Below are 17,778 nucleotides of genomic sequence, written 5' to 3' on the forward strand. Positions count from 1 at the left end.
CTCTCCACCATGCACTCCTCCACCAGCAGTGCCACACTACCTCTGATCCCTGCCACTTCTTGTCACTCGTGTCACTCATCAGTGTTAGTGTGGTGACAGCGACTGATGGCAGAAGTGTGGCAGAGCTGATGGCTACCATATGTGTAGAGTTTTGTCTATCATTCAGAATTTTAAGCATCTCCACATTTCAGTTTTTTCACAGGTAAGAGTCCCCAAAGCTGGTGGTGTCACAATAACAGGTATCGTGATAGTACAAGTAGTAATGGTCATGATGGAGATAATAGTATTTGCTGTTGTAAGAAAGCATGGTAGTAACAGTAGTTATAATAGTAATGGTAACCTTTATGCTAAGAATAGCCACTAGGATGAGTTAGGCAGGATACACAGGAGGAAGAAAGATTGCCAGTAGCAGATATTTTGTTCCTGCTTGTGATAAACTACTTATGTACACCACCTTATCTACCACGAGAGATGCAGGATTGTAAATGCAAGGGACAGTGAACATTAGTGCTACACAGACCGGACAGGACAAGTTCTCAGGCACCACAAGGACACAAAACTGCCATACAGTTAACAGAATACATAGTTTTATTGCAATTAGTTAATAACAGTTCTATTATAACTTCTGCAGTGGTAATTCAGGGCAAGCTAGTGACAGCAGGAGTGCAGTTCACCTCACTTCACAGCACAGCAAGCCACAGAGACACACACACACAATCACAGATAAAAGAGTCAGATGAAAACTTGTTATTTTTAGGTTACGTCAGGTTATAATTGGTTAAAGTTGAGAACATAAGGAATATAAGGAAAGCTGTAAGAAAGCTGGAAGGCCACACTGCACGTTACAGTCCTCGTCGTTAGATTGGATAAGCTTCAGAGTTTCTCACAATATTGAAAGAATTCTACGATAGTTTTTCCTGACACTTCAAACTCATCACTGAATTGGTGTGTGCTGATGTGTCTCTCCACTCCCACATGTTGCTTTAATAGGAAGATATAGTCATTTGCCAAAGTCACGTGCTAGCAAGAGACTGTGTGGAAAACGAGCCCATTGCCTCGTGTCTGACAAGTCTTGGTGGTGACCGGGTGCTTGCTGTGCAGTGAAGGTTAGTACTGCTACAGGTTGGCCACACACTCACAGCCGGGCTGGAGAACACTGCCATGTTCCTTGTGCAGCATGAAAACCATCTAAAGGGGACGGAATGAGGGGAGCAGGAACTCCTTCCTTTTCTTTATTCCAGTAATGAGAAAAGATGTGATGTTTCTCCTGGACTTGGTACACAGATTGATATTATAATGGATTACAAACTATATATTGTAATCTTTGACTCAACTTGCAACCTTTTGCTTACAAACTTAGCACAATACTGAGAGGGGCAGGGGATGGGCAGTGAGTGGAAGCACTATCATAACAATTACAACACTATTATGACAGTACAGGAGTGCAGGCCATTTCCTTAATAAGAGGAATGCTGTGTGCAGGTCACCAAGCCACACACTTGTAGTATTACAGGCCCTAGTGAAGCCTGATTACAAAGGTGCCCTACAGAGAACCACACCACCACCACAGGAAGGGCATCACACACCAGCCACACCACTGTACAACAAACATGCTACAGTCTTGTTAGTAAATAAGTCAACATAAATCATGATTTTAGTTTTAACGACGACGAAAATCAACAGTCAGTTAAACAACACGAAGTATCTTAAAGACCTGCATTACATGAAGAGGCCAAGAGCTTTATGAAAAAGTGTGAGAAGTTTGTCACATCCTGTCAGCCCTCAACAGGCAAGGCATCAGCATCAGTAACACAGTTAGTCACTGCACTCAACAAACTTTAAAGATAAAACTAAGTACTTTTCATCTACTTCTTTGATAAAAGCTCTCCCAGCACCACAGCTACAGCCAGGCTGCTGTCACCAAGGCCAGCACCTCTCCCACCAACACACCTGCTACAGATCACTTGTCTGTCTTTAAAACCATGTAACTATATCTCTATACATCATTTACTTTGCCATAGCTAACAAATTCATGACACATTCAACATCATTATTGTGAGCCACTCCCAGATGTTTATCTGGAATCTTACTTAAAAACAACATTGAAAGTATAATCTAATGCTGTGTTGAGAGATGAGCATTTCCATCAGCCTGCACAGCAAAGTAAGACCTTCCCAATAGTGAAGGGGTAAGCCATACACCACACCACACTGGCTGAGGGTGTCCTGGCAAGGCTACAGGTCACAAGGTCACAGCTCCTTAGCTTCAGTATTGCACCAGTCCTCTGCTACAGTAAAAAAGGAGACAGCCCAAACTGTTTCTGCCTGCCAGGGACACACAAACACACTAATGTGTTAAGCATATAAATTTTAATTTGCTTTAAGTACAACCAAAAGACTTGAGATTGAAGGATAAGTACCCATTTTAAGCTCACACCTGCCTGGCTTATTATGCTACCAATAAAAGGCTAAAAGTTAAAGACATGAGCACTTAACATTATCATCAGGCAGTCCCTTCTCAAGTGCACCAGGGTAAGGCCACACAGAGTCCCTGAAGTGATGGCAGAGCAACACGACACAGGAGGCAGGAGTCTGGGCTTGCCACTCATGGAGAAGCTGGACTTGACAGGCTTAGTGCCCTGCATGGTTGAGAGAGTTAAAAGTTACCTTGCCTTTATATATTTCATTAATAACCCACAGTAAATATTGATCATGGAGAGGGAGAGAAAAAGGCGAGCCACATTCTCCATGAGTAGCAAGTGTTGCAGCACTGTGTTTCTTGATGCTGGAGGAAGAAAACGCTGCAATACTTTCATTCACCATGCCACCATGATTGTGAGGCAGTGACGTGCACGGCTGCCCAAGTGTATGTGGTGAACTTAGTATGGAAAGTAAATTACTATTACTACTTTAGTTGATAAAAAACATGAGAAGGATCATTTTTTGCCACCAGAGGCTGACGGGGATAAGAGTGTGAGTGTGTGGTGCTTTGTCTGGGCCACCCTGTGTGGAACTGTTGGCCTGGTATGTAGATGTTTGTTCAGTTGAGGTTACTTCCATATATAGCATAAGTTGACCACCATTGCCACAGGTGGTGTGCAATGCTGTGTGGTGAAGCATGCTGAATTCTTCTGCACCAACCCCATGACTGAAGGTGGTGACAAATGCAAAGCTGCAGTAAATTTTTGTTCGCCTGAGGTCACCTTCCTTATATGAGAACAATTCCTACCACTACTACAGCTTGTAAAAAATACAAAGCAGTATACCTTATTTTAATTTTTCATCTATATAAAATTTAATACTTTCCTTGGTAACAAAACATACCGAAATGCAAAGTAACACAAACTTCATCAGCTGTCTCTTTCTTACATGTGACATGTGCACACTGCTACAGCTGGTGGGGAAGGCAGAGCAGCATACACAGTACACCTCCATCATTCCATCCATGTCACCCAGGAACCACAAAGACCAAAGGTGTTGTGGTTCCTTCAGTGGGTGACACAGCCATCCCTCGCCACATTCAGCTGGTCAAGAAATCAAGACGGGGTATTCTGTCAGTCAGATAACCAGCACCACCACTACCCAGTCGGTCACTCAGCCAGTCAATCAACACTCACCACTAACAGCCAGTCAGTAAGTCAACCTTCAATCAGTCAGTCAGTCACTTAGTCAGTCAGCCAATACCCAACTAGCCAACACATCAGCCACTCATTCACCACCACCAGCACCACCACCCTCACCCCTGCTACATGAGTGAGGTGAAAGCCATGTTAACAAAGTCCTCGTAACTGATGGAAATGATCCCTTTCATCTCTCGGTCCCGGCTCTTGAAGGCCTCGGTAAGGTTGCGTAGCTGAATGTTACACACGATGAAGTTGTCCAGAGTCACCTTGCGGGATTGTGGGTTAAACTTGAACACCAGGAACGAGATGAACTGTGGGCTGAGGCGGTAACCCATCTGCTGCAGGGCTGTAGGTGTGCCAGAGGGTACATTAGATTAGGTTAATTCAGGAATCTCTATTCTTAGTTAAGGTTTGGTTAGGTTGTGGCCAGAGGACGTCAGTGTGGAGTTAGAACAAACTGGGTTAGGTTAGTTAAGGAACTTCTAACGCTAGTTTAATTTAGGTTAGTTTGTGGACAGAGGGCGTCAGTGTGAGGTCAGATCTAATTGGGTTAGTTCAGTTTAGCTTTATGGGCAGATGTCAGCATGTGTACAAACATATACATAAAAACACATATAAATTATATCCTAACACATCCCTCAATATAAGTAATTTCAGAGACACCCTCACACATTGATGCACTCACCAGTATTCATCTCCCCCTCATCGATGGTGCCAGAGTTGTCACGGTCAAACCTGCGGTACACCTCAGTCCACTGGTTGATGAAGGTGAACAGCTGACCAAACTCCTGCATGTTGATGGTGCCAGTGCGGTCGCTGTCAAACATGGCTGCAGAGAAGAGAGGAGTCAGTGTGGAAGAGGTGGGGCATGTTGTTTTTCTCTTATTCTCCTCCTCTTCATCCTCCTCCATATGTTTATTTTTATATATTTTTTCTTTCATATAATGTTCCTCCTCCTTCTTCTCCATCTCTTCTTCCTATTTTCTTGTGCATTCTTTTTCATATATTACTACTACTATTTCTCCTCTTGGTATTCACTCTTCCTGCATATTTCTTTCTTCATTTCCTCCTCCTCCTCCTCCTCCTGTTAATATTTATTCCCCTCATGCATTCCTTTTTTCCATGTAGCATTCCTTGTCATCCTCCTGATATTTACTTTTCTTATGCATTCCTTCTTTCTTACTAATACTTATCTTTGTGCATCTCTTCCTGCATTTAGTATTCTTCCATATCCTCCTCCTAATACATATTCTTATTGTGCAATGCTTTTGTCATATATACAAGTCAGGCCTCACCATACATACATACATACATACATACACACACACACACACACACACACACACACACACACACACACACACACACATATATACTCACAGATCATTAGCCGACAAGCTTCCTCTGAAAAGTTGGACCAGTTTCCATTCTGAAGGGCCTGGCGCAGCTCCTTGGCATTGATCTGTCCTGAGTTGTCCTGATCCACAGCTCGGAACCATGACGCTATGTTGGGGTCCATACCAGGAGGGGCCTGGCCAGGGTAACCTGAGGGATTGCAAGGTGGGATCAGTGTGGGAAGGGTGTGTATTGGGGTGTACTGAGAAGGTGTGGGATAAATAACTTTTTGGCTGAGTATGTACTGTATTTACTACTACTACTACTACTACTACTACAAGCCATAATACATCTCAAACACACCACTAATACCATTACTGCTATTACTACAACTATAATTTCTACCACTACCACCACCACTAGCAGCCCAACACACGCCACACACACCACACTCACCCTGCCCTTGGTATCCACCGGGCTGAGGCTGCCCATATGCCCCAGGAGGAGGCTGCTGGCCTGGGTATCCTCCTGGTTGTTGCTGGTAGGCCCCTGGGGGAGGCTGCTGCCCTGGGTACCCATAAGGCTGCTGTCCGGGGTAACCCTAGAATGGGATTGCACTGTCATCACCATTATCCTTGTTATTTGTTACTTTTTGCATCATATGTTATTACTGTTGCACCATCATCATCACCACACTTACTGTCTCTCATGCCATCAACATCACTATTGCATCACCAGCCTCCTCATCACCACTACCATCACTATTACCATGTCTATTTACACACACCATTATCATCATCCTTACTTTCATCTACCTCACTATCATGCTGCCACCCTCACCATTATCATATCACCACCACCACCACAACTCCATCAATCTCATCACCACCACTTCATCAGTCATTATATCACCACCACCACCACCACTATTATTAGATCATCACCATCTACAATGCCATCACTACCATTTACACCACCATATCTGCATCATCACCATCATGACACCACCACCACCACCACCACCACCACAACAATGTTTGAGATATACATTAGTCACACAAACAAACAAAAGTTCTCAAATTAATTAAGATTACAAGTACGTATTAGTTTAGCATTCAGTCAAGGTCTCTCTCTCTCTCTCTCTCTCTCTCTCTCTCTCTCTCTCTCTCTCTCTCTCTCTCTCTCTCTCTCTCAAACATCCATGACTTTAAAGTACAATAAGTGAACAGACAGGGTAACACACACACACACACACACACACACACACACACACACACACACACACACACACACACACACCACTCACAAAACACACACTAACAGATCCAGTTTTCCTGATAGAAGCACAGAAACTTGAAGTACTGTGGATACAAAGACACCAGGAACACGGCTGAGGGCAGGCTAGGTGTCACAGCAGGTTGGGGCGCAGGACGACACAAGCACACACACACACTATCTCATAACACACACAAGAAATCAACCCACCAAGGCACACTAAGCCAACCTGAGCCACACAAAGTCAACTTGCCACCTTTTATCAAATTACTCACATTATCATAGACTTAATTTATACATGCATGAAAAAACAGCAACCTGACTTAGCCAAAGCCAAACTAAGCCAAACAAACCCAACTTGCCATCAACCTGAGCCACACAGACTCAACTGACCACCCCTATCAAACTTATCACACCAATATACCCTTAGTTACATGCACACACTAAGAGCAGCAAACTAAACCAATTAACTAACTTAACGATAACTAAGCCACACAAACTAGACTTACCGCCTCCTCTACTTACTCAGATATAATCCCAGTAACTCCTCCACATGCAAGAGCGACAAGCCACACAACTCAACAGCTTCAACTTACTCAGGCCTTCATCTCAACACTAATATTTACAGCTCCCGATAACGTCACCAGATCGTGAATATACATACACATTCTCGTCCTCATCTTCAGTACGTAGAACAGGGAAATTTAGCATCACGCCATGACACTGACATAAGCAAATGCAAAGGATTGCATTAGGGAGCACAGAAGGGGTCAAAAGAGAGGGTTACACCTTATGAGGACAAGAAGAGAGAGAGAGAGAGAGAGAGAGAGAGAGAGAGAGAGAGAGAGAGAGAGAGAGAGAGAGAGAGAGAGAGAGAGAGAGAGAGAGAGAGAGAGAGAGAGAGAGAGAGAGAGAGAGAGAGAGAGAGAGAGAAGTAACAGAAGAATGACGTATGATTAAACGAAGCAGTAAGGAATAAACGAAGACTTGTAGGGAAAAATATCTGAAGGGGAGAAAGGAGAAATGAAGAATTGAAGACAGGAATAAAGGCAGCCTCCTCTGTCACAGCCACCACCTAAGAGTCGTTCTCAGAAGCAGACATGAGATATAAATAGTTTGGTAAGATTGGAGGCACAAAGGGGAGGTTATGCAAGAGAGAGAGAGAGGAGTAAGAGGGATGGGAGGATTAGAAAAAAGCAAAAGGGCAACACAAGACAAGTGAGAAAAGAAAGGCAAAGACAGGAACAAAGGAAGGAAAGGAGAGTGTATGGAAGAGAGAGAACAAGCAGGGGGCAAGGGAACTGTAAGATGAGTAAGAGGGATGAAAGGAGAATTAGAGAAAGCAGAAGGGCAACACAAGACAAGGGAAAAAAGAAAGAGGCAAAGATAGGAACAAAGGAAGGAAAGGAGAGTGTATGGAAGAGAGAGAGAACAAGCAGGGGGCAAGGGAACTGTAAGATGAGTAAGAGAGGGATGAAAGGAGAATTAGAAAAAGCTAACGGGCAACGCAAGACAAGGGAGAAAAGGAAGAGGCATAGATGAGAACGAAGGAAGGAGTGTAGGGGAGAAAGAGAAGCAGGAGGTCAGTGAGAGAAGCATGGGGTCAAGGGGCTGTGAAGGGGATTCCAGCTCTCACCCCGGGAACCTGGCTGCCTGGATATCCTGTCTGTGGAGGCGCCTGGCCGCGATAGCCTCCCTGCGGTGCTCCATACCCTGGATAGCCCTGCAACACACCACTTTCACTCCTTATGTGCCGACACAGATGCCTACACGAGTCACATATGTTTACACTGAAAAACGCTACATACACAAAGGCAGGTGCTCACACATACACCCACCCATCTATCCATCCATACACCCATCCACACACACACTGAAAATTCAACATGCCTGAACACTACAAGCCCAGACACACTCACACACACAAATGGTTCAAGAAAAGTAGATAAATGTGTAAATACAGAGACAGGATAGCATAAGATTGACTCGAAACCTGCATACATTTATATAGATGACATGCATACACTCTCTCTCTCTCTCTCTCTCTCTCTCTCTCTCTCACATCCAGTCCCCATCTCTTCCTCCCACAGCCCCTCATAACTTCATACCTATCTCCACACAGCATTTCACAATCCCTCACCATCACCACCAACACATCACCTCAGCATTATTTCCTGCCACTTATCAGCGAGAGAGAGATAAAGCAGATAACAATCATTCTTCACTTTCAAACTTCCTGATCACTAAAAACTCTTAAACGTATACCTAGTGTTACATCAATGACCCCCCAACTCCCCTCACCCCCACCATAATCCCAGGGAGGGGAGAGTACTGATAAGATAACCTCCCTACTGCCCCATTCTCCTCTCAGGCCTATCGAAATAAAAATATATTGGGTGATGCAATGAACCAGTATGCCTATCTATACACTGTAACCCTTTCCCTGTGATACCAAATGATTAGCTGTACTACAAGCAATGCGTGGTCTTTATAAGCACGTAAAAGAAAGTTAGCGATGAAAAAGAATCCATTTTGCAATTTCTTCCTAGTTCAGAGGTTGGATGTGACGGTAGAACAAGTAAAGGTGTCTCAGAGTGATTGGTGATGAGCGAAAGGTATACCAAACGGCAGTCAAAGGGTTAAGAAGTTCCCAATGACTCAGCACTAACAACCGGATGACCGAGTGTAGCCCGGCCCTCTTAAAAACTCATTAGAGAATTAATTAAAGCTGAATCTACTACAAAACATGAATCCATTACTTTGTCCTATCCCGAGGGCCACCAATGAGGATCTGACTCATTCTGATCAATGCCCTACGGAACTGTTTCCCATAATTAGTCCCTTACGTCACTTTAAAACACTCAACAGTATTCTTATGTAATGTACTTATCAACATACTAACTCGTATACCCAATATTTTGCATAATAAACACACAAAAAATAAACTTTCACCATAGTATCAATATTTTGAGAGAGAGAGAGAGAAAGAGAAAGAGAGAGAGAGAGAGAGAGCGCCACACAACTTCCCTCACACTTCAAACAGGAAAGATGGTCCAATGATAAAACTACATAATGAGGTCTTTTCTCACACTCATGGTTGTCAGGAGGCTGCACTGAGGCTGTGGGTGACTGGGTGTCCTCTGGGTGGCCGCTGCTTCCCCTCTGCCTGTTGGGTGTTCCGGGGAAGGACTCAGAGATACAGAGCAAACGATAACACCTGAACCTACACTGCCTGGCTAACACTAGTAACTACTGCCTGACTCACCCCCACCCCCTCCCATACTCAAGTGACTGGTAAGTTCGGAGCTTTTAACATTCGGCTCGCTCTCCTTCCCTTGTTACATTACATTCAGAAGGCTCTAGCTGGTGTTGCACGGGTTTTCAAGGGCGTTTTTATAGTTCTAGTGATATATTGGTAAGCTTTCTATATTATTAACAGGAGAAATAGTCTTGAGAACTCAGTTAGTGGCCTATGGAAACAGCTTTGTTGAAGTGACACGGGTTTTCAAGGGTGCTTTTTTATGGTTCCAGTGGCAGGTTAAAGAGATTTCTACAATATTATCAGGAGAAACAGTCTTGAGAACTCGGCTAATCATCTGTGTGGCTTTGAAAATAGTTACAGTGAGAGAACAATGTGTTTGAGAATGAGGGCTCAAGAATAGTAGTAATAGGTGTTTTTAGAGATCTCAGACAGCAGATAAAGGAAAGGATTAGTTAAAGGGTTTTCCTTGGTATATTTCGGCTCCATTTCAATATATTTGTATCAAGCAAGGTTATTCTTTGTATTCTTTGTATAATAGGGATGAAAAGATTTTGCTTAATATTTTTTTCTGCATATGTTTTATTAATTTATTTTATCATTACTATTTTTTTTAAGAGGATAGCTCAAACGGGTACATAACATTGAAAGGGCATAATCAAGAGCTGTAGCTGTTTTGAGTTGCAACACTGTGACACCCATACAAACCATCACCAAAATAAGAAATGTGTACAGGATGGAATACTAGAAATATTACGAAACAAAATACACAGAAGTACCATCAGAGTTTGCAAAGGGCGGTAATTCTGAATACGGGCGCGTGCGTAGAATAACACTTGCAATATACCAAGAAATCCAATATATCTCACCACGTATTGACCAAAACTAACCAAAGAGCAATACGAGGAACACAGCACCAACCCTCACTACCAAGGAAACTTCCCAAATACACCCAAACATAACAGAAAACGACTAAGTATATGAAAAGCTGAAAAAAAGATGGCACTTGGCATCTATCCAAGGAACTTTTGCCTCCTTGCTTTGGTCAGTGTCACGTGGGCAGCGAGGAGGGGTGTTACACGTGTCTCGGTGGGCGTGGCACTTCTCCTTGCCAACACCCTGCGCACCCACCCCCCCCGTGGCACTCCCTGTGGTAAAGTGGCATCACCTAGGATCACGTGGCACCCTCCAGACCTCACGTATTCCTCTTGGCACTGTAGTTAGGGAGTGGCACCCTCGCTGCAGTGCCAGCATCACGCCCTAGGCACCATGGTATGTGTGGGTCATGGCACAGTAGTAAGAGTTAAGGGGGTTGCTGTTGGAGAGAGAGAGAGAGAGAGAGGGAGTATGTGACAGTTCAGAGAGAGAGTGTGTGTGTGTGTGTGTGTGTGTGTTTGTGTGATTTGTTAATTTACGGTTTTCTTATTTGTTATGTTATCTTTATGTATACCTGTGCAAGCTGTGATCAATGAACAATATGAATCTAAGAGAGAGAGAGAGAGAGAGAGAGAGAGAGAGAGAGAGAGAGAGAGAGAGAGACTTTCACCTCAAACCAGTGAACCAAAGGCGGAAGCGTAACAGCTTTCGAGCAAGACTGAACGGGAGGGAGGGAGGGAGGAGAGAAGGGAAGGCAAAGCGAGAGAGGGGGGAAAAAAAGGGAAGGAGGAAGAGAAGCTTACGTCTTGGTCAATAATAGGAGAAGAATGAGAAGAAACCCCTTTAATTTGAACCGCTATGATTATTAAGCAATATTAACGAAAATAAATGTTCAGTATCGTCAGTATATTCTATTAGTTATCGATAAGAGTATTGGTTCATGTAGGGTGTTTTTTATTAATGAAATGTCTTTACTCATAGAAGGTGTGTGTGTGTGTGTGTGTGTGTGTGTGTGTGTGTGTGAGGCTCCCGCTAAGATTGTGTTGCCATATTTGGGTCATTGTTTTTTTTGTTGCCATGAAGGGAGCATCAATATTGTTCGTGTTAATATATACATAAGTATTTATTTATTTATTTATTTATTTGTATTTGTTTTACTTCTTCTTATCCATTAGTACCAGTTATTATTATTTTTTTTTCATCTTTCCTAATAATTTTCATCTCATCTTCCCTTCCTCATCATCAGCATCATCATCATCATCATCATCATCATCATCATCATCATCATCATCATCTTGAAACTACTTCTGTGTGATCATCAATATTAAATCGTCATTATTATAAACATTACTATAAGCATTGCCATCATCATCAGCAGCGCCTCTCTCTCTCTCTCTCTCTCTCTCTCTCTCTCTCTCTCTCTCTCTCTCTCTCTCTCTCTCTCTCTCTCTCTCTCTCTCTCTCATCATATACTACCACTACTACCACCACCATTACCATCACCACCAGTACCACCACCACACCATCAATGACAACAATAACATTCCTTCTTCCACCACCACCACCACCACTAGTGACATTAGGATCACCATACATCTTTCAGTTATCTGGGAGGACCCGTGTTCCCCCGCCAGTACGTTGCCATGACAACCTCCACCGCCATCAGCCCCGGCAGCAGCATCCAGCCTGAGATAACGTGAGTAAGCAGTGTTGTGTTGGCGCTTGCATGGGGAGGGTGTGCTGTCTGCCTGGCTGGGATCAGTGTGAGAGATGAGGAAGTGGTGGTGGGTCTCTCTCTCTCTCTCTCTCTCTCTCTCTCTCTCTCTCTCTCTCTCTCTCTCTCTCTCTCTCTCTCTCTCTCTCTCACCTTACTAGTAATGTTATTTATCATCTACGCTTCATGTCTTCCTTCTTTTTTTTCCACTTCCTCCTTCTTCTTCGTCTCCTTTTCTCCATCTCTTCTTCTTCCTCTTCATTTTTTTCTTTATCTTTATTTTATGCATTAATTTCACCGCTATCTGGATTTGTATTATCATTACCATCTACTTATTTATCTATTTTCTTTTGTGTGTGTGTGTGTGTGTGTGTGTGTGTGTATATTACCATCGTCATTCTTATCCCCTACCAGTTGCCTTTAGAAGTCTCCTGCAGTGTAGCGGTGTTGTGGTATGATGCTGTGGTGCTGTGCGGGGCCAGGGTGGTAGGGGTGACAGGGTGGTGTGGCCTCCTGGTGCTCCTCCTCTGCCTGCCTATCTGGGGAAGGTTGAGAGCAGACGTTGTGTGAGGTGGTGGTGGTGGTGGTGATGGTGGTGCCCAAATAGATAGGTAGATAGATAAATGGATAGATAGATAATTTATTGAGCATAAGTAATGTACATAAGGACAGATACTAATGATTAAAAGAATGTATTATGTAGCCAATCACGTGCACCCTCTTACGATCCACACAATATAATTTTCCGGAAAGAACTGATATAGAAGAACACACACACACACACACACACACACACACAGGGTGGGTGTCCTCCCTAGCGTGTCCTGCAGGAGGTCAACCGCCTCACCTGTTTTCCTGTTAGTTCACCGCCCTGGTGCTGACTGTCCGACTGGCTGCCTGGCTGTGTGGAGGGAATGAGTGTTGGTATTGGTGTAGTAGCAGTAGTAGTAGTAGTAGTAGTAGTGAGGATAAGAGCGGCGGGGCAGGTGGTGGCGAGTGCATGGGGTGAGGGATGCGCCAGGCAGCAGCAGCAGCAGCAGCAGCAGACAGGTGGTGATAGGTGGTTGTGGCTGCGTGCTGTATTGATCACCGCGTGGGCCATGTGTTGTGCTGTGTTGTGTTGAGGTGTGCAGTGCTGTGTTGAGTCGTGCAGTGGTGGCAGTGTGCGGTACAACACTCTCCACACAGATTCCGCTGGTGTCGGACGGTGCGGTGCCAGACGCAGGAGGTGTGGCTGGTGCTGACCTCCGTGACGGGCACGCAGGTGTGCCTCACCTGGCAGCAACACCTGGGCTGGTACGAGGCCCCGCCCACACCCGTGCCCTGCGGCCTCCACACAGGATTCATCCACGTCAGGGGCAAGGTGAGTGTGTGAGGCCAGGGGGAGCAGGGGCGTGCCTGGGGTGCATGTCTGTGGGTCCCGAGCTGGGTCATGTGTGTGCCGGGGCGTGCCGGGCGTGGGACTGGGGCATGCACGTGTGTGTGTGTGTGTGTGTGTGTGTGTGTGTGTGTGTGTGTGTGTGTTGACGACACGTGTATGTTGCAGGGTGAGCGGGAGTGGCCGGTGGACGCGTTCCACGTGTCTCCACACCGGGCTGCGGTGGAGCTGTTCGTGGCGGGGGACGCGGCAGGCGCCTTCCTGGGTCACGTCCCGGACCTGCGGCGCCGCTACCTGCACCCCTCGCCCAACGCCCGCCGCTGGGTGTCCTCCACCGCGCTCCCCAGCAGGGCGGGCCCCTCCCCGCCGCCTTCTGCTCGCGATGAGTGGGGCGACGCTCCTCGCGCCAGGTCGGGGCGGGGTGGTTTGACCCGCGGGGGAGCTTCGGCATCTCTCGGAGACCTCCGCCCCCTGCCAGCCGCCACCCCGTCTCCCGCCTTCTCGCGGGCCTTCCGCGTGGCGGCTGATCTGTCCCGCACCAGCTCACGCCTGCTGGCCGGCCTGTCCTCCGGCAGCAGCGGCGTGTGTGTGGCTGGCGACGAGGCCGGCACCCCGCCCCACCACGGCATCCACCACCACTTGCACCACCACCCACCATCCTCTACCTCGCCCTCACCGGACTCCGAGGACGCCTTCGGCGGACCTCGTAACAGGGTGTCCCGCACGCGGCGGCGACGGGTGCAAGGCGAGGTGTCCTGTGAGGAGGTGGAGGTGGAGGCCGCGCTGTCTGCAGCCCGCACGTCCTCGCTGCGCACCGAGGCGGCGCTGCTGCGACTGGACGCGCTGGCGCAGGAGCGGCGCGTGGCGCGGCTGTTGGCACAGTCAGAGTCTGACTCAGACTTCGAGGAGGAAGAGGAGGAGGAGGAGGAGGAGGAGGAGGAGGAGGCAGGTGTTGGTAGTGGCGGCGGTGGTGGTGGTGGTGGTGGGCGGGGCCGCGGTGGGGGGGCCAGTACGGGTGCGTCATCACCTTCGAGAGCCGCAGCTCCAGCCTGCAGGACGTGGGCTCCCCGCGCGCCCTGGAGGACGCCCTGGTATCCCTCACCTCCACGGACAGCCACCCGGAGTTCACCTTTGAGGGCAGCCGCTCCTCGGGGCCGCCCTCCCTCAGCGGGACGGCCGCGGGGGTGCGGGTGAGCCTGGAGCCGCCCACCCCCGCCCCGCGGCGCCAGGCCTGGATCGCCACAGCCTCGCCGGACCTAGCTGAGGACGACAACTTCCTGTACGAGTCCCTGAGCCACGACGAGGAGCGCGTACCGCTCCCTCTCGCCGGCCTGGACAGCGAGGACTCCATGGACTCCCCGCGCCGCCGCCCCGCCCTGCCCTCTCCGCCTCCCTCGCCGCCTCCTTCGCCGCCTCTCTCGCCGCCAGACAGCGCGGCCAGCGGCACCAGCGGACACTACTCCCCGCACGACGTAGCGCCCCCCTCCCCCTTCCTGCTGGAGTCCGACGATGCCCAGTCCCCGCCCCTGGTGTCCCTGGAGAGCTACGAGCCCACTGTGCGGGAGGTGGTAGTGACGGCGCCGCCCCAGGGGCCACGCGCCGCCGACCACGGTGTCCCAGAGGCGAACACTCCGGCGGTGGTGGGGGAGACGGAGTCAACCGCGGCTGACGGCGGCACCCAGGCGGCGGGGAGGGACGCGGCGCTGGCGGGCTCCAGCGAGGACCGCGATGACGACGATGGTGGTGATGCCGCGGCGGAGGACGAAGCGACCATCACCATCACCACCACGACGGACCAACCGCACCACGGCAGCACCACGCCACCGCCACCTGCAGACCACCATCGGGACACTACCACCACCACCACCACCACCACCACGGGAGCAGCTCCTGATCACCGAGGTGCCGCTGCCACCACTCCAGCACGTGGTGAAGGCGAACATGCCACCACCACACCACAACCAGCGACTGATGGCCGGGATACCACCACCACCACCGCCGCCGTTGGCACCACGGTGCCCCTTGGACCCACAGCATCCAGTGGAGGCGTGGACCTTGTCCACGGAGGATTAGGGGGAGGAAAAAGTGAAAATGGAGAACAAAATGAAAGAAGAGGAAGACAGAATGGAAGTGGAAGTGGAGGTGGAGGAAGAGGAGGCGGAAGAGATGGCCAGGGAGAAGGTGGAGGAGGAGGGAGGGAGCCACGACACAGCGGTGCTCGAGCCAGCAAGAGGGGCGGCGAGCACCAGGGGCCTGCACCACGCCGGCACGCAGACCCCCGCCATTCCCAGGACCTCCCAGGGCACCTCCACCACCACGGCGCGGGGCACGCCTGCTGAGCGGCACGGCACGGAGCGGGGCACGCCTGCTGACAGCTATATCGCTGCGCGGGGCACGCCTGCTGAGCGGCACGGTACGGAGCGGGGGCACGCCTGCTGACAAGCTATATCGCTGCGCGGGGCACGCCTGCTGAGCGGCACACCACGGCGCGGGGCACGCCTGCTGACAGCTATATCGCTGCGCGGGGCACGCCTGCTGAGCGGCACACCACGGCGCGGGTCACGCCTGCTGAGAGCCCATACCGCAGCGTGGGCCACGCCTGCTGATCGGCACACCACGACTTCCCCCCACCGCCTCCCCGCCGCGCAGCCCCACCAGGCACCCGCGGCCCAGACCCAGGGTTCACGAGGCATCCTACACGCCCCTGCCAGACCGCCTGAGTGGGCCGTGGAGCCAGAGGTCACGCCCCACGCCCGCCCCTCCAGCCTTCCTCGCTCCCTCCCCCGCACGTTCTGTCCTCGCCACGCTGCAGCAGAGCCTCTACACCAAGATCCTCCAGAGGGCATCGCCGCAGGACACCACACAGATGCTACACAGTTCCCTGCGCCTGAGGGACCACGCACCGCCACACCACAACCACCACCACCACCACTACCACACACTGCCGCACTACCACTACAAGCGCCCCCCACCGCCCTCCCCGCCCGCCTCTCCGCCGCGCCCCTACAGACACCCCGTGCTGAGGCCAGAGTCCGTGCTGTCCTCCTCCTGCCTCGCCTCCGCCACGCAGCACCACCTGGGGGGCAGCACCGGGGACATCCAGGGGCATCTCCACCACTCAGCACACTCCTACACCCCTGGTAAGTGTTGCTGCACCCCTACACAGCACCCCATCCCCTCACACACCCCAGCACACCCCAGCATACACCCCCTTCACCCCAGAACATTCCTTCAACACCGCTCTGTTTGGTGAAATGGTGATGTTTCTGATGTCCCCTCCCCTTCATCACCCTATACCCATTCTACACCATCCCTTTCACCTCAGAAACACCCTGAACTTGGTTTTCTCAATGCACAAGGATACCAGTTAAGGAGCTACACAAGAGAGAGAGAGAGAGAGAGAGAGAGAGAGAGAGAGAGAGAGAGAGAGAGAGAGAGCGCTGTTAACCGTTCCTACCCCACTTCACTGCATCACACCCAGCAAACTCCCCACTCCCTACTCCCCCCCGCGCCCGCCCCCCTCCCCGTGTCAGATGGCGTGCAGTCTGTTGGGGAATGATAAGATCTGCGGACGAGTGTGTCTCTTCCTCTCCCCTCTCCCCTCTCCCCTCTCCTCTCTCCTCTCTCCCCTCACGTGACTTCTGTACCACAACTGTTTTGCTGTACACCTCCCCCCTCCTCTTCCTCCTCTTCCTCTTCCCTTCTCCCCTGTTCTTTTCAGCTGTAGTCTTCTCAGTTTCCTTCCTCTTCCTTTTCATTTATCTTTTTTACTCTTCTTTTTCATCCCCATTTATTTTATTTTCATTTATTTATTTTCATTTATTTATTTTATTTTATTTTATTTTATTCATATTCCCATTCGTTTCTTTCCTGTTCCTTTTCATATTTTCCTTTTTTTTCTTTCCTTTCCCTTTCATTTTGTCTTTCTCTTCCTTCCTTTCTTTTCTCTCCTACCTCGTGTCTCTCCTTGCCGTCTACAATTCCTCCCTCTCCTCTCTTCTCTTTCCCTCGTCAACCCTCTCCTCCGTTCCTCTCTTCCTCTCTTTCCCCTTCTTCTTTTTCCCCTTTATTGCTCTCATTTTACCTTTCCACACTAGCATTTATTATATTCCTTCATTACTCTCCTTTCTCTTTCTCCCCCGCGCCTTCCCCTCGCAATAATTAATCCTTTGGTAATACAACGTTAGGTGTCACGAGTCGTTCATTCCCTCGTGTTGAGTTACCCCTTGAAGACAACCGTTTTCTATGGTGGGACTTGTTTTCGTTAACTTAATGTATTGGGTATTGATTGACTGTTATCGTTATTATTGGTATTGTTA

At 49.0% G+C, this 17,778-nt stretch overlaps 3 protein-coding genes across 6 annotated transcripts in view; 2 read left to right on the top strand and 1 right to left on the bottom strand.

The window, feature by feature from the left end:
• Nucleotides 1–569: 569 nt before the first annotated feature.
• Nucleotides 570–9,534, bottom strand: LOC135095082 (peflin-like). 2 transcript variants are annotated; one of them, XM_063995769.1, is made up of 6 exons: nt 9,322–9,534; nt 7,869–7,955; nt 5,414–5,558; nt 5,003–5,167; nt 4,308–4,451; nt 570–3,968 (listed from the first exon to the last, which is right to left on the bottom strand). In XM_063995769.1, exons 1-6 carry the CDS (start codon nt 9,325–9,327, stop codon nt 3,745–3,747), a joined length of 771 nt encoding a protein of 256 aa, XP_063851839.1. In that variant the 5' UTR covers nt 9,328–9,534; the 3' UTR covers nt 570–3,744. The 2 variants fall into 2 exon arrangements, with proteins under 2 accessions (XP_063851839.1, XP_063851840.1); XM_063995770.1 differs by lacking the exon at nt 7,869–7,955 and having other exon boundaries at nt 9,322–9,516.
• LOC135095079 (uncharacterized) lies at nt 4,345–14,661 on the top strand. 2 transcript variants are annotated; one of them, XM_063995765.1, is made up of 4 exons: nt 4,345–4,483; nt 11,971–12,063; nt 13,270–13,444; nt 13,628–14,661. In XM_063995765.1, exons 2-4 carry the CDS (start codon nt 12,011–12,013, stop codon nt 14,651–14,653), a joined length of 1,254 nt encoding a protein of 417 aa, XP_063851835.1. In that variant the 5' UTR covers nt 4,345–4,483; nt 11,971–12,010; the 3' UTR covers nt 14,654–14,661. The 2 variants fall into 2 exon arrangements, with proteins under 2 accessions (XP_063851835.1, XP_063851834.1); XM_063995764.1 differs by lacking the exon at nt 4,345–4,483 and adding an exon at nt 10,275–10,763.
• A 1,662-nt stretch (nt 14,662–16,323) lies between these two features.
• Nucleotides 16,324–17,778, top strand: part of LOC135095080 (uncharacterized) — a 10,408-nt gene continuing 8,953 nt past the window's right edge. For both annotated transcript variants that reach the window (XM_063995766.1, XM_063995767.1), the window contains exon 1: nt 16,324–16,599. In XM_063995766.1, coding sequence (XP_063851836.1) covers nt 16,326–16,599 — 274 coding nt within the window. In that variant the 5' untranslated portion in view covers nt 16,324–16,325. The remainder of the gene's footprint in view (nt 16,600–17,778) is intronic.

This window comes from Scylla paramamosain, chromosome 47 (assembly GCF_035594125.1).
Source record: "Scylla paramamosain isolate STU-SP2022 chromosome 47, ASM3559412v1, whole genome shotgun sequence".
Lineage (NCBI taxonomy): Eukaryota > Metazoa > Arthropoda > Malacostraca > Decapoda > Portunidae > Scylla > Scylla paramamosain.

Bases quoted from the DNA above. Each gene is read 5' to 3' on its own strand.
- LOC135095082 (XM_063995769.1), bottom strand. The intron at 5,168-5,413 runs GTGAGTGTGGTG...GCAATCCCTCAG, and splicing joins CGGTGGATACCAAGGGCAGG to GTTACCCTGGCCAGGCCCCT. The intron at 4,452-5,002 runs GTGAGTATATAT...TCTTCTCTGCAG, and splicing joins AGCTTGTCGGCTAATGATCT to CCATGTTTGACAGCGACCGC.
- LOC135095079 (XM_063995765.1), top strand. From the start codon at position 12,011: ATGACAACCTCCACCGCCATCAGCCCCGGCAGCAGCATCCAGCCTGAG. The intron at 12,064-13,269 runs GTGAGTAAGCAG...CTCTCCACACAG, and splicing joins AGCATCCAGCCTGAGATAAC to ATTCCGCTGGTGTCGGACGG. The intron at 13,445-13,627 runs GTGAGTGTGTGA...TGTATGTTGCAG, and splicing joins TCATCCACGTCAGGGGCAAG to GGTGAGCGGGAGTGGCCGGT.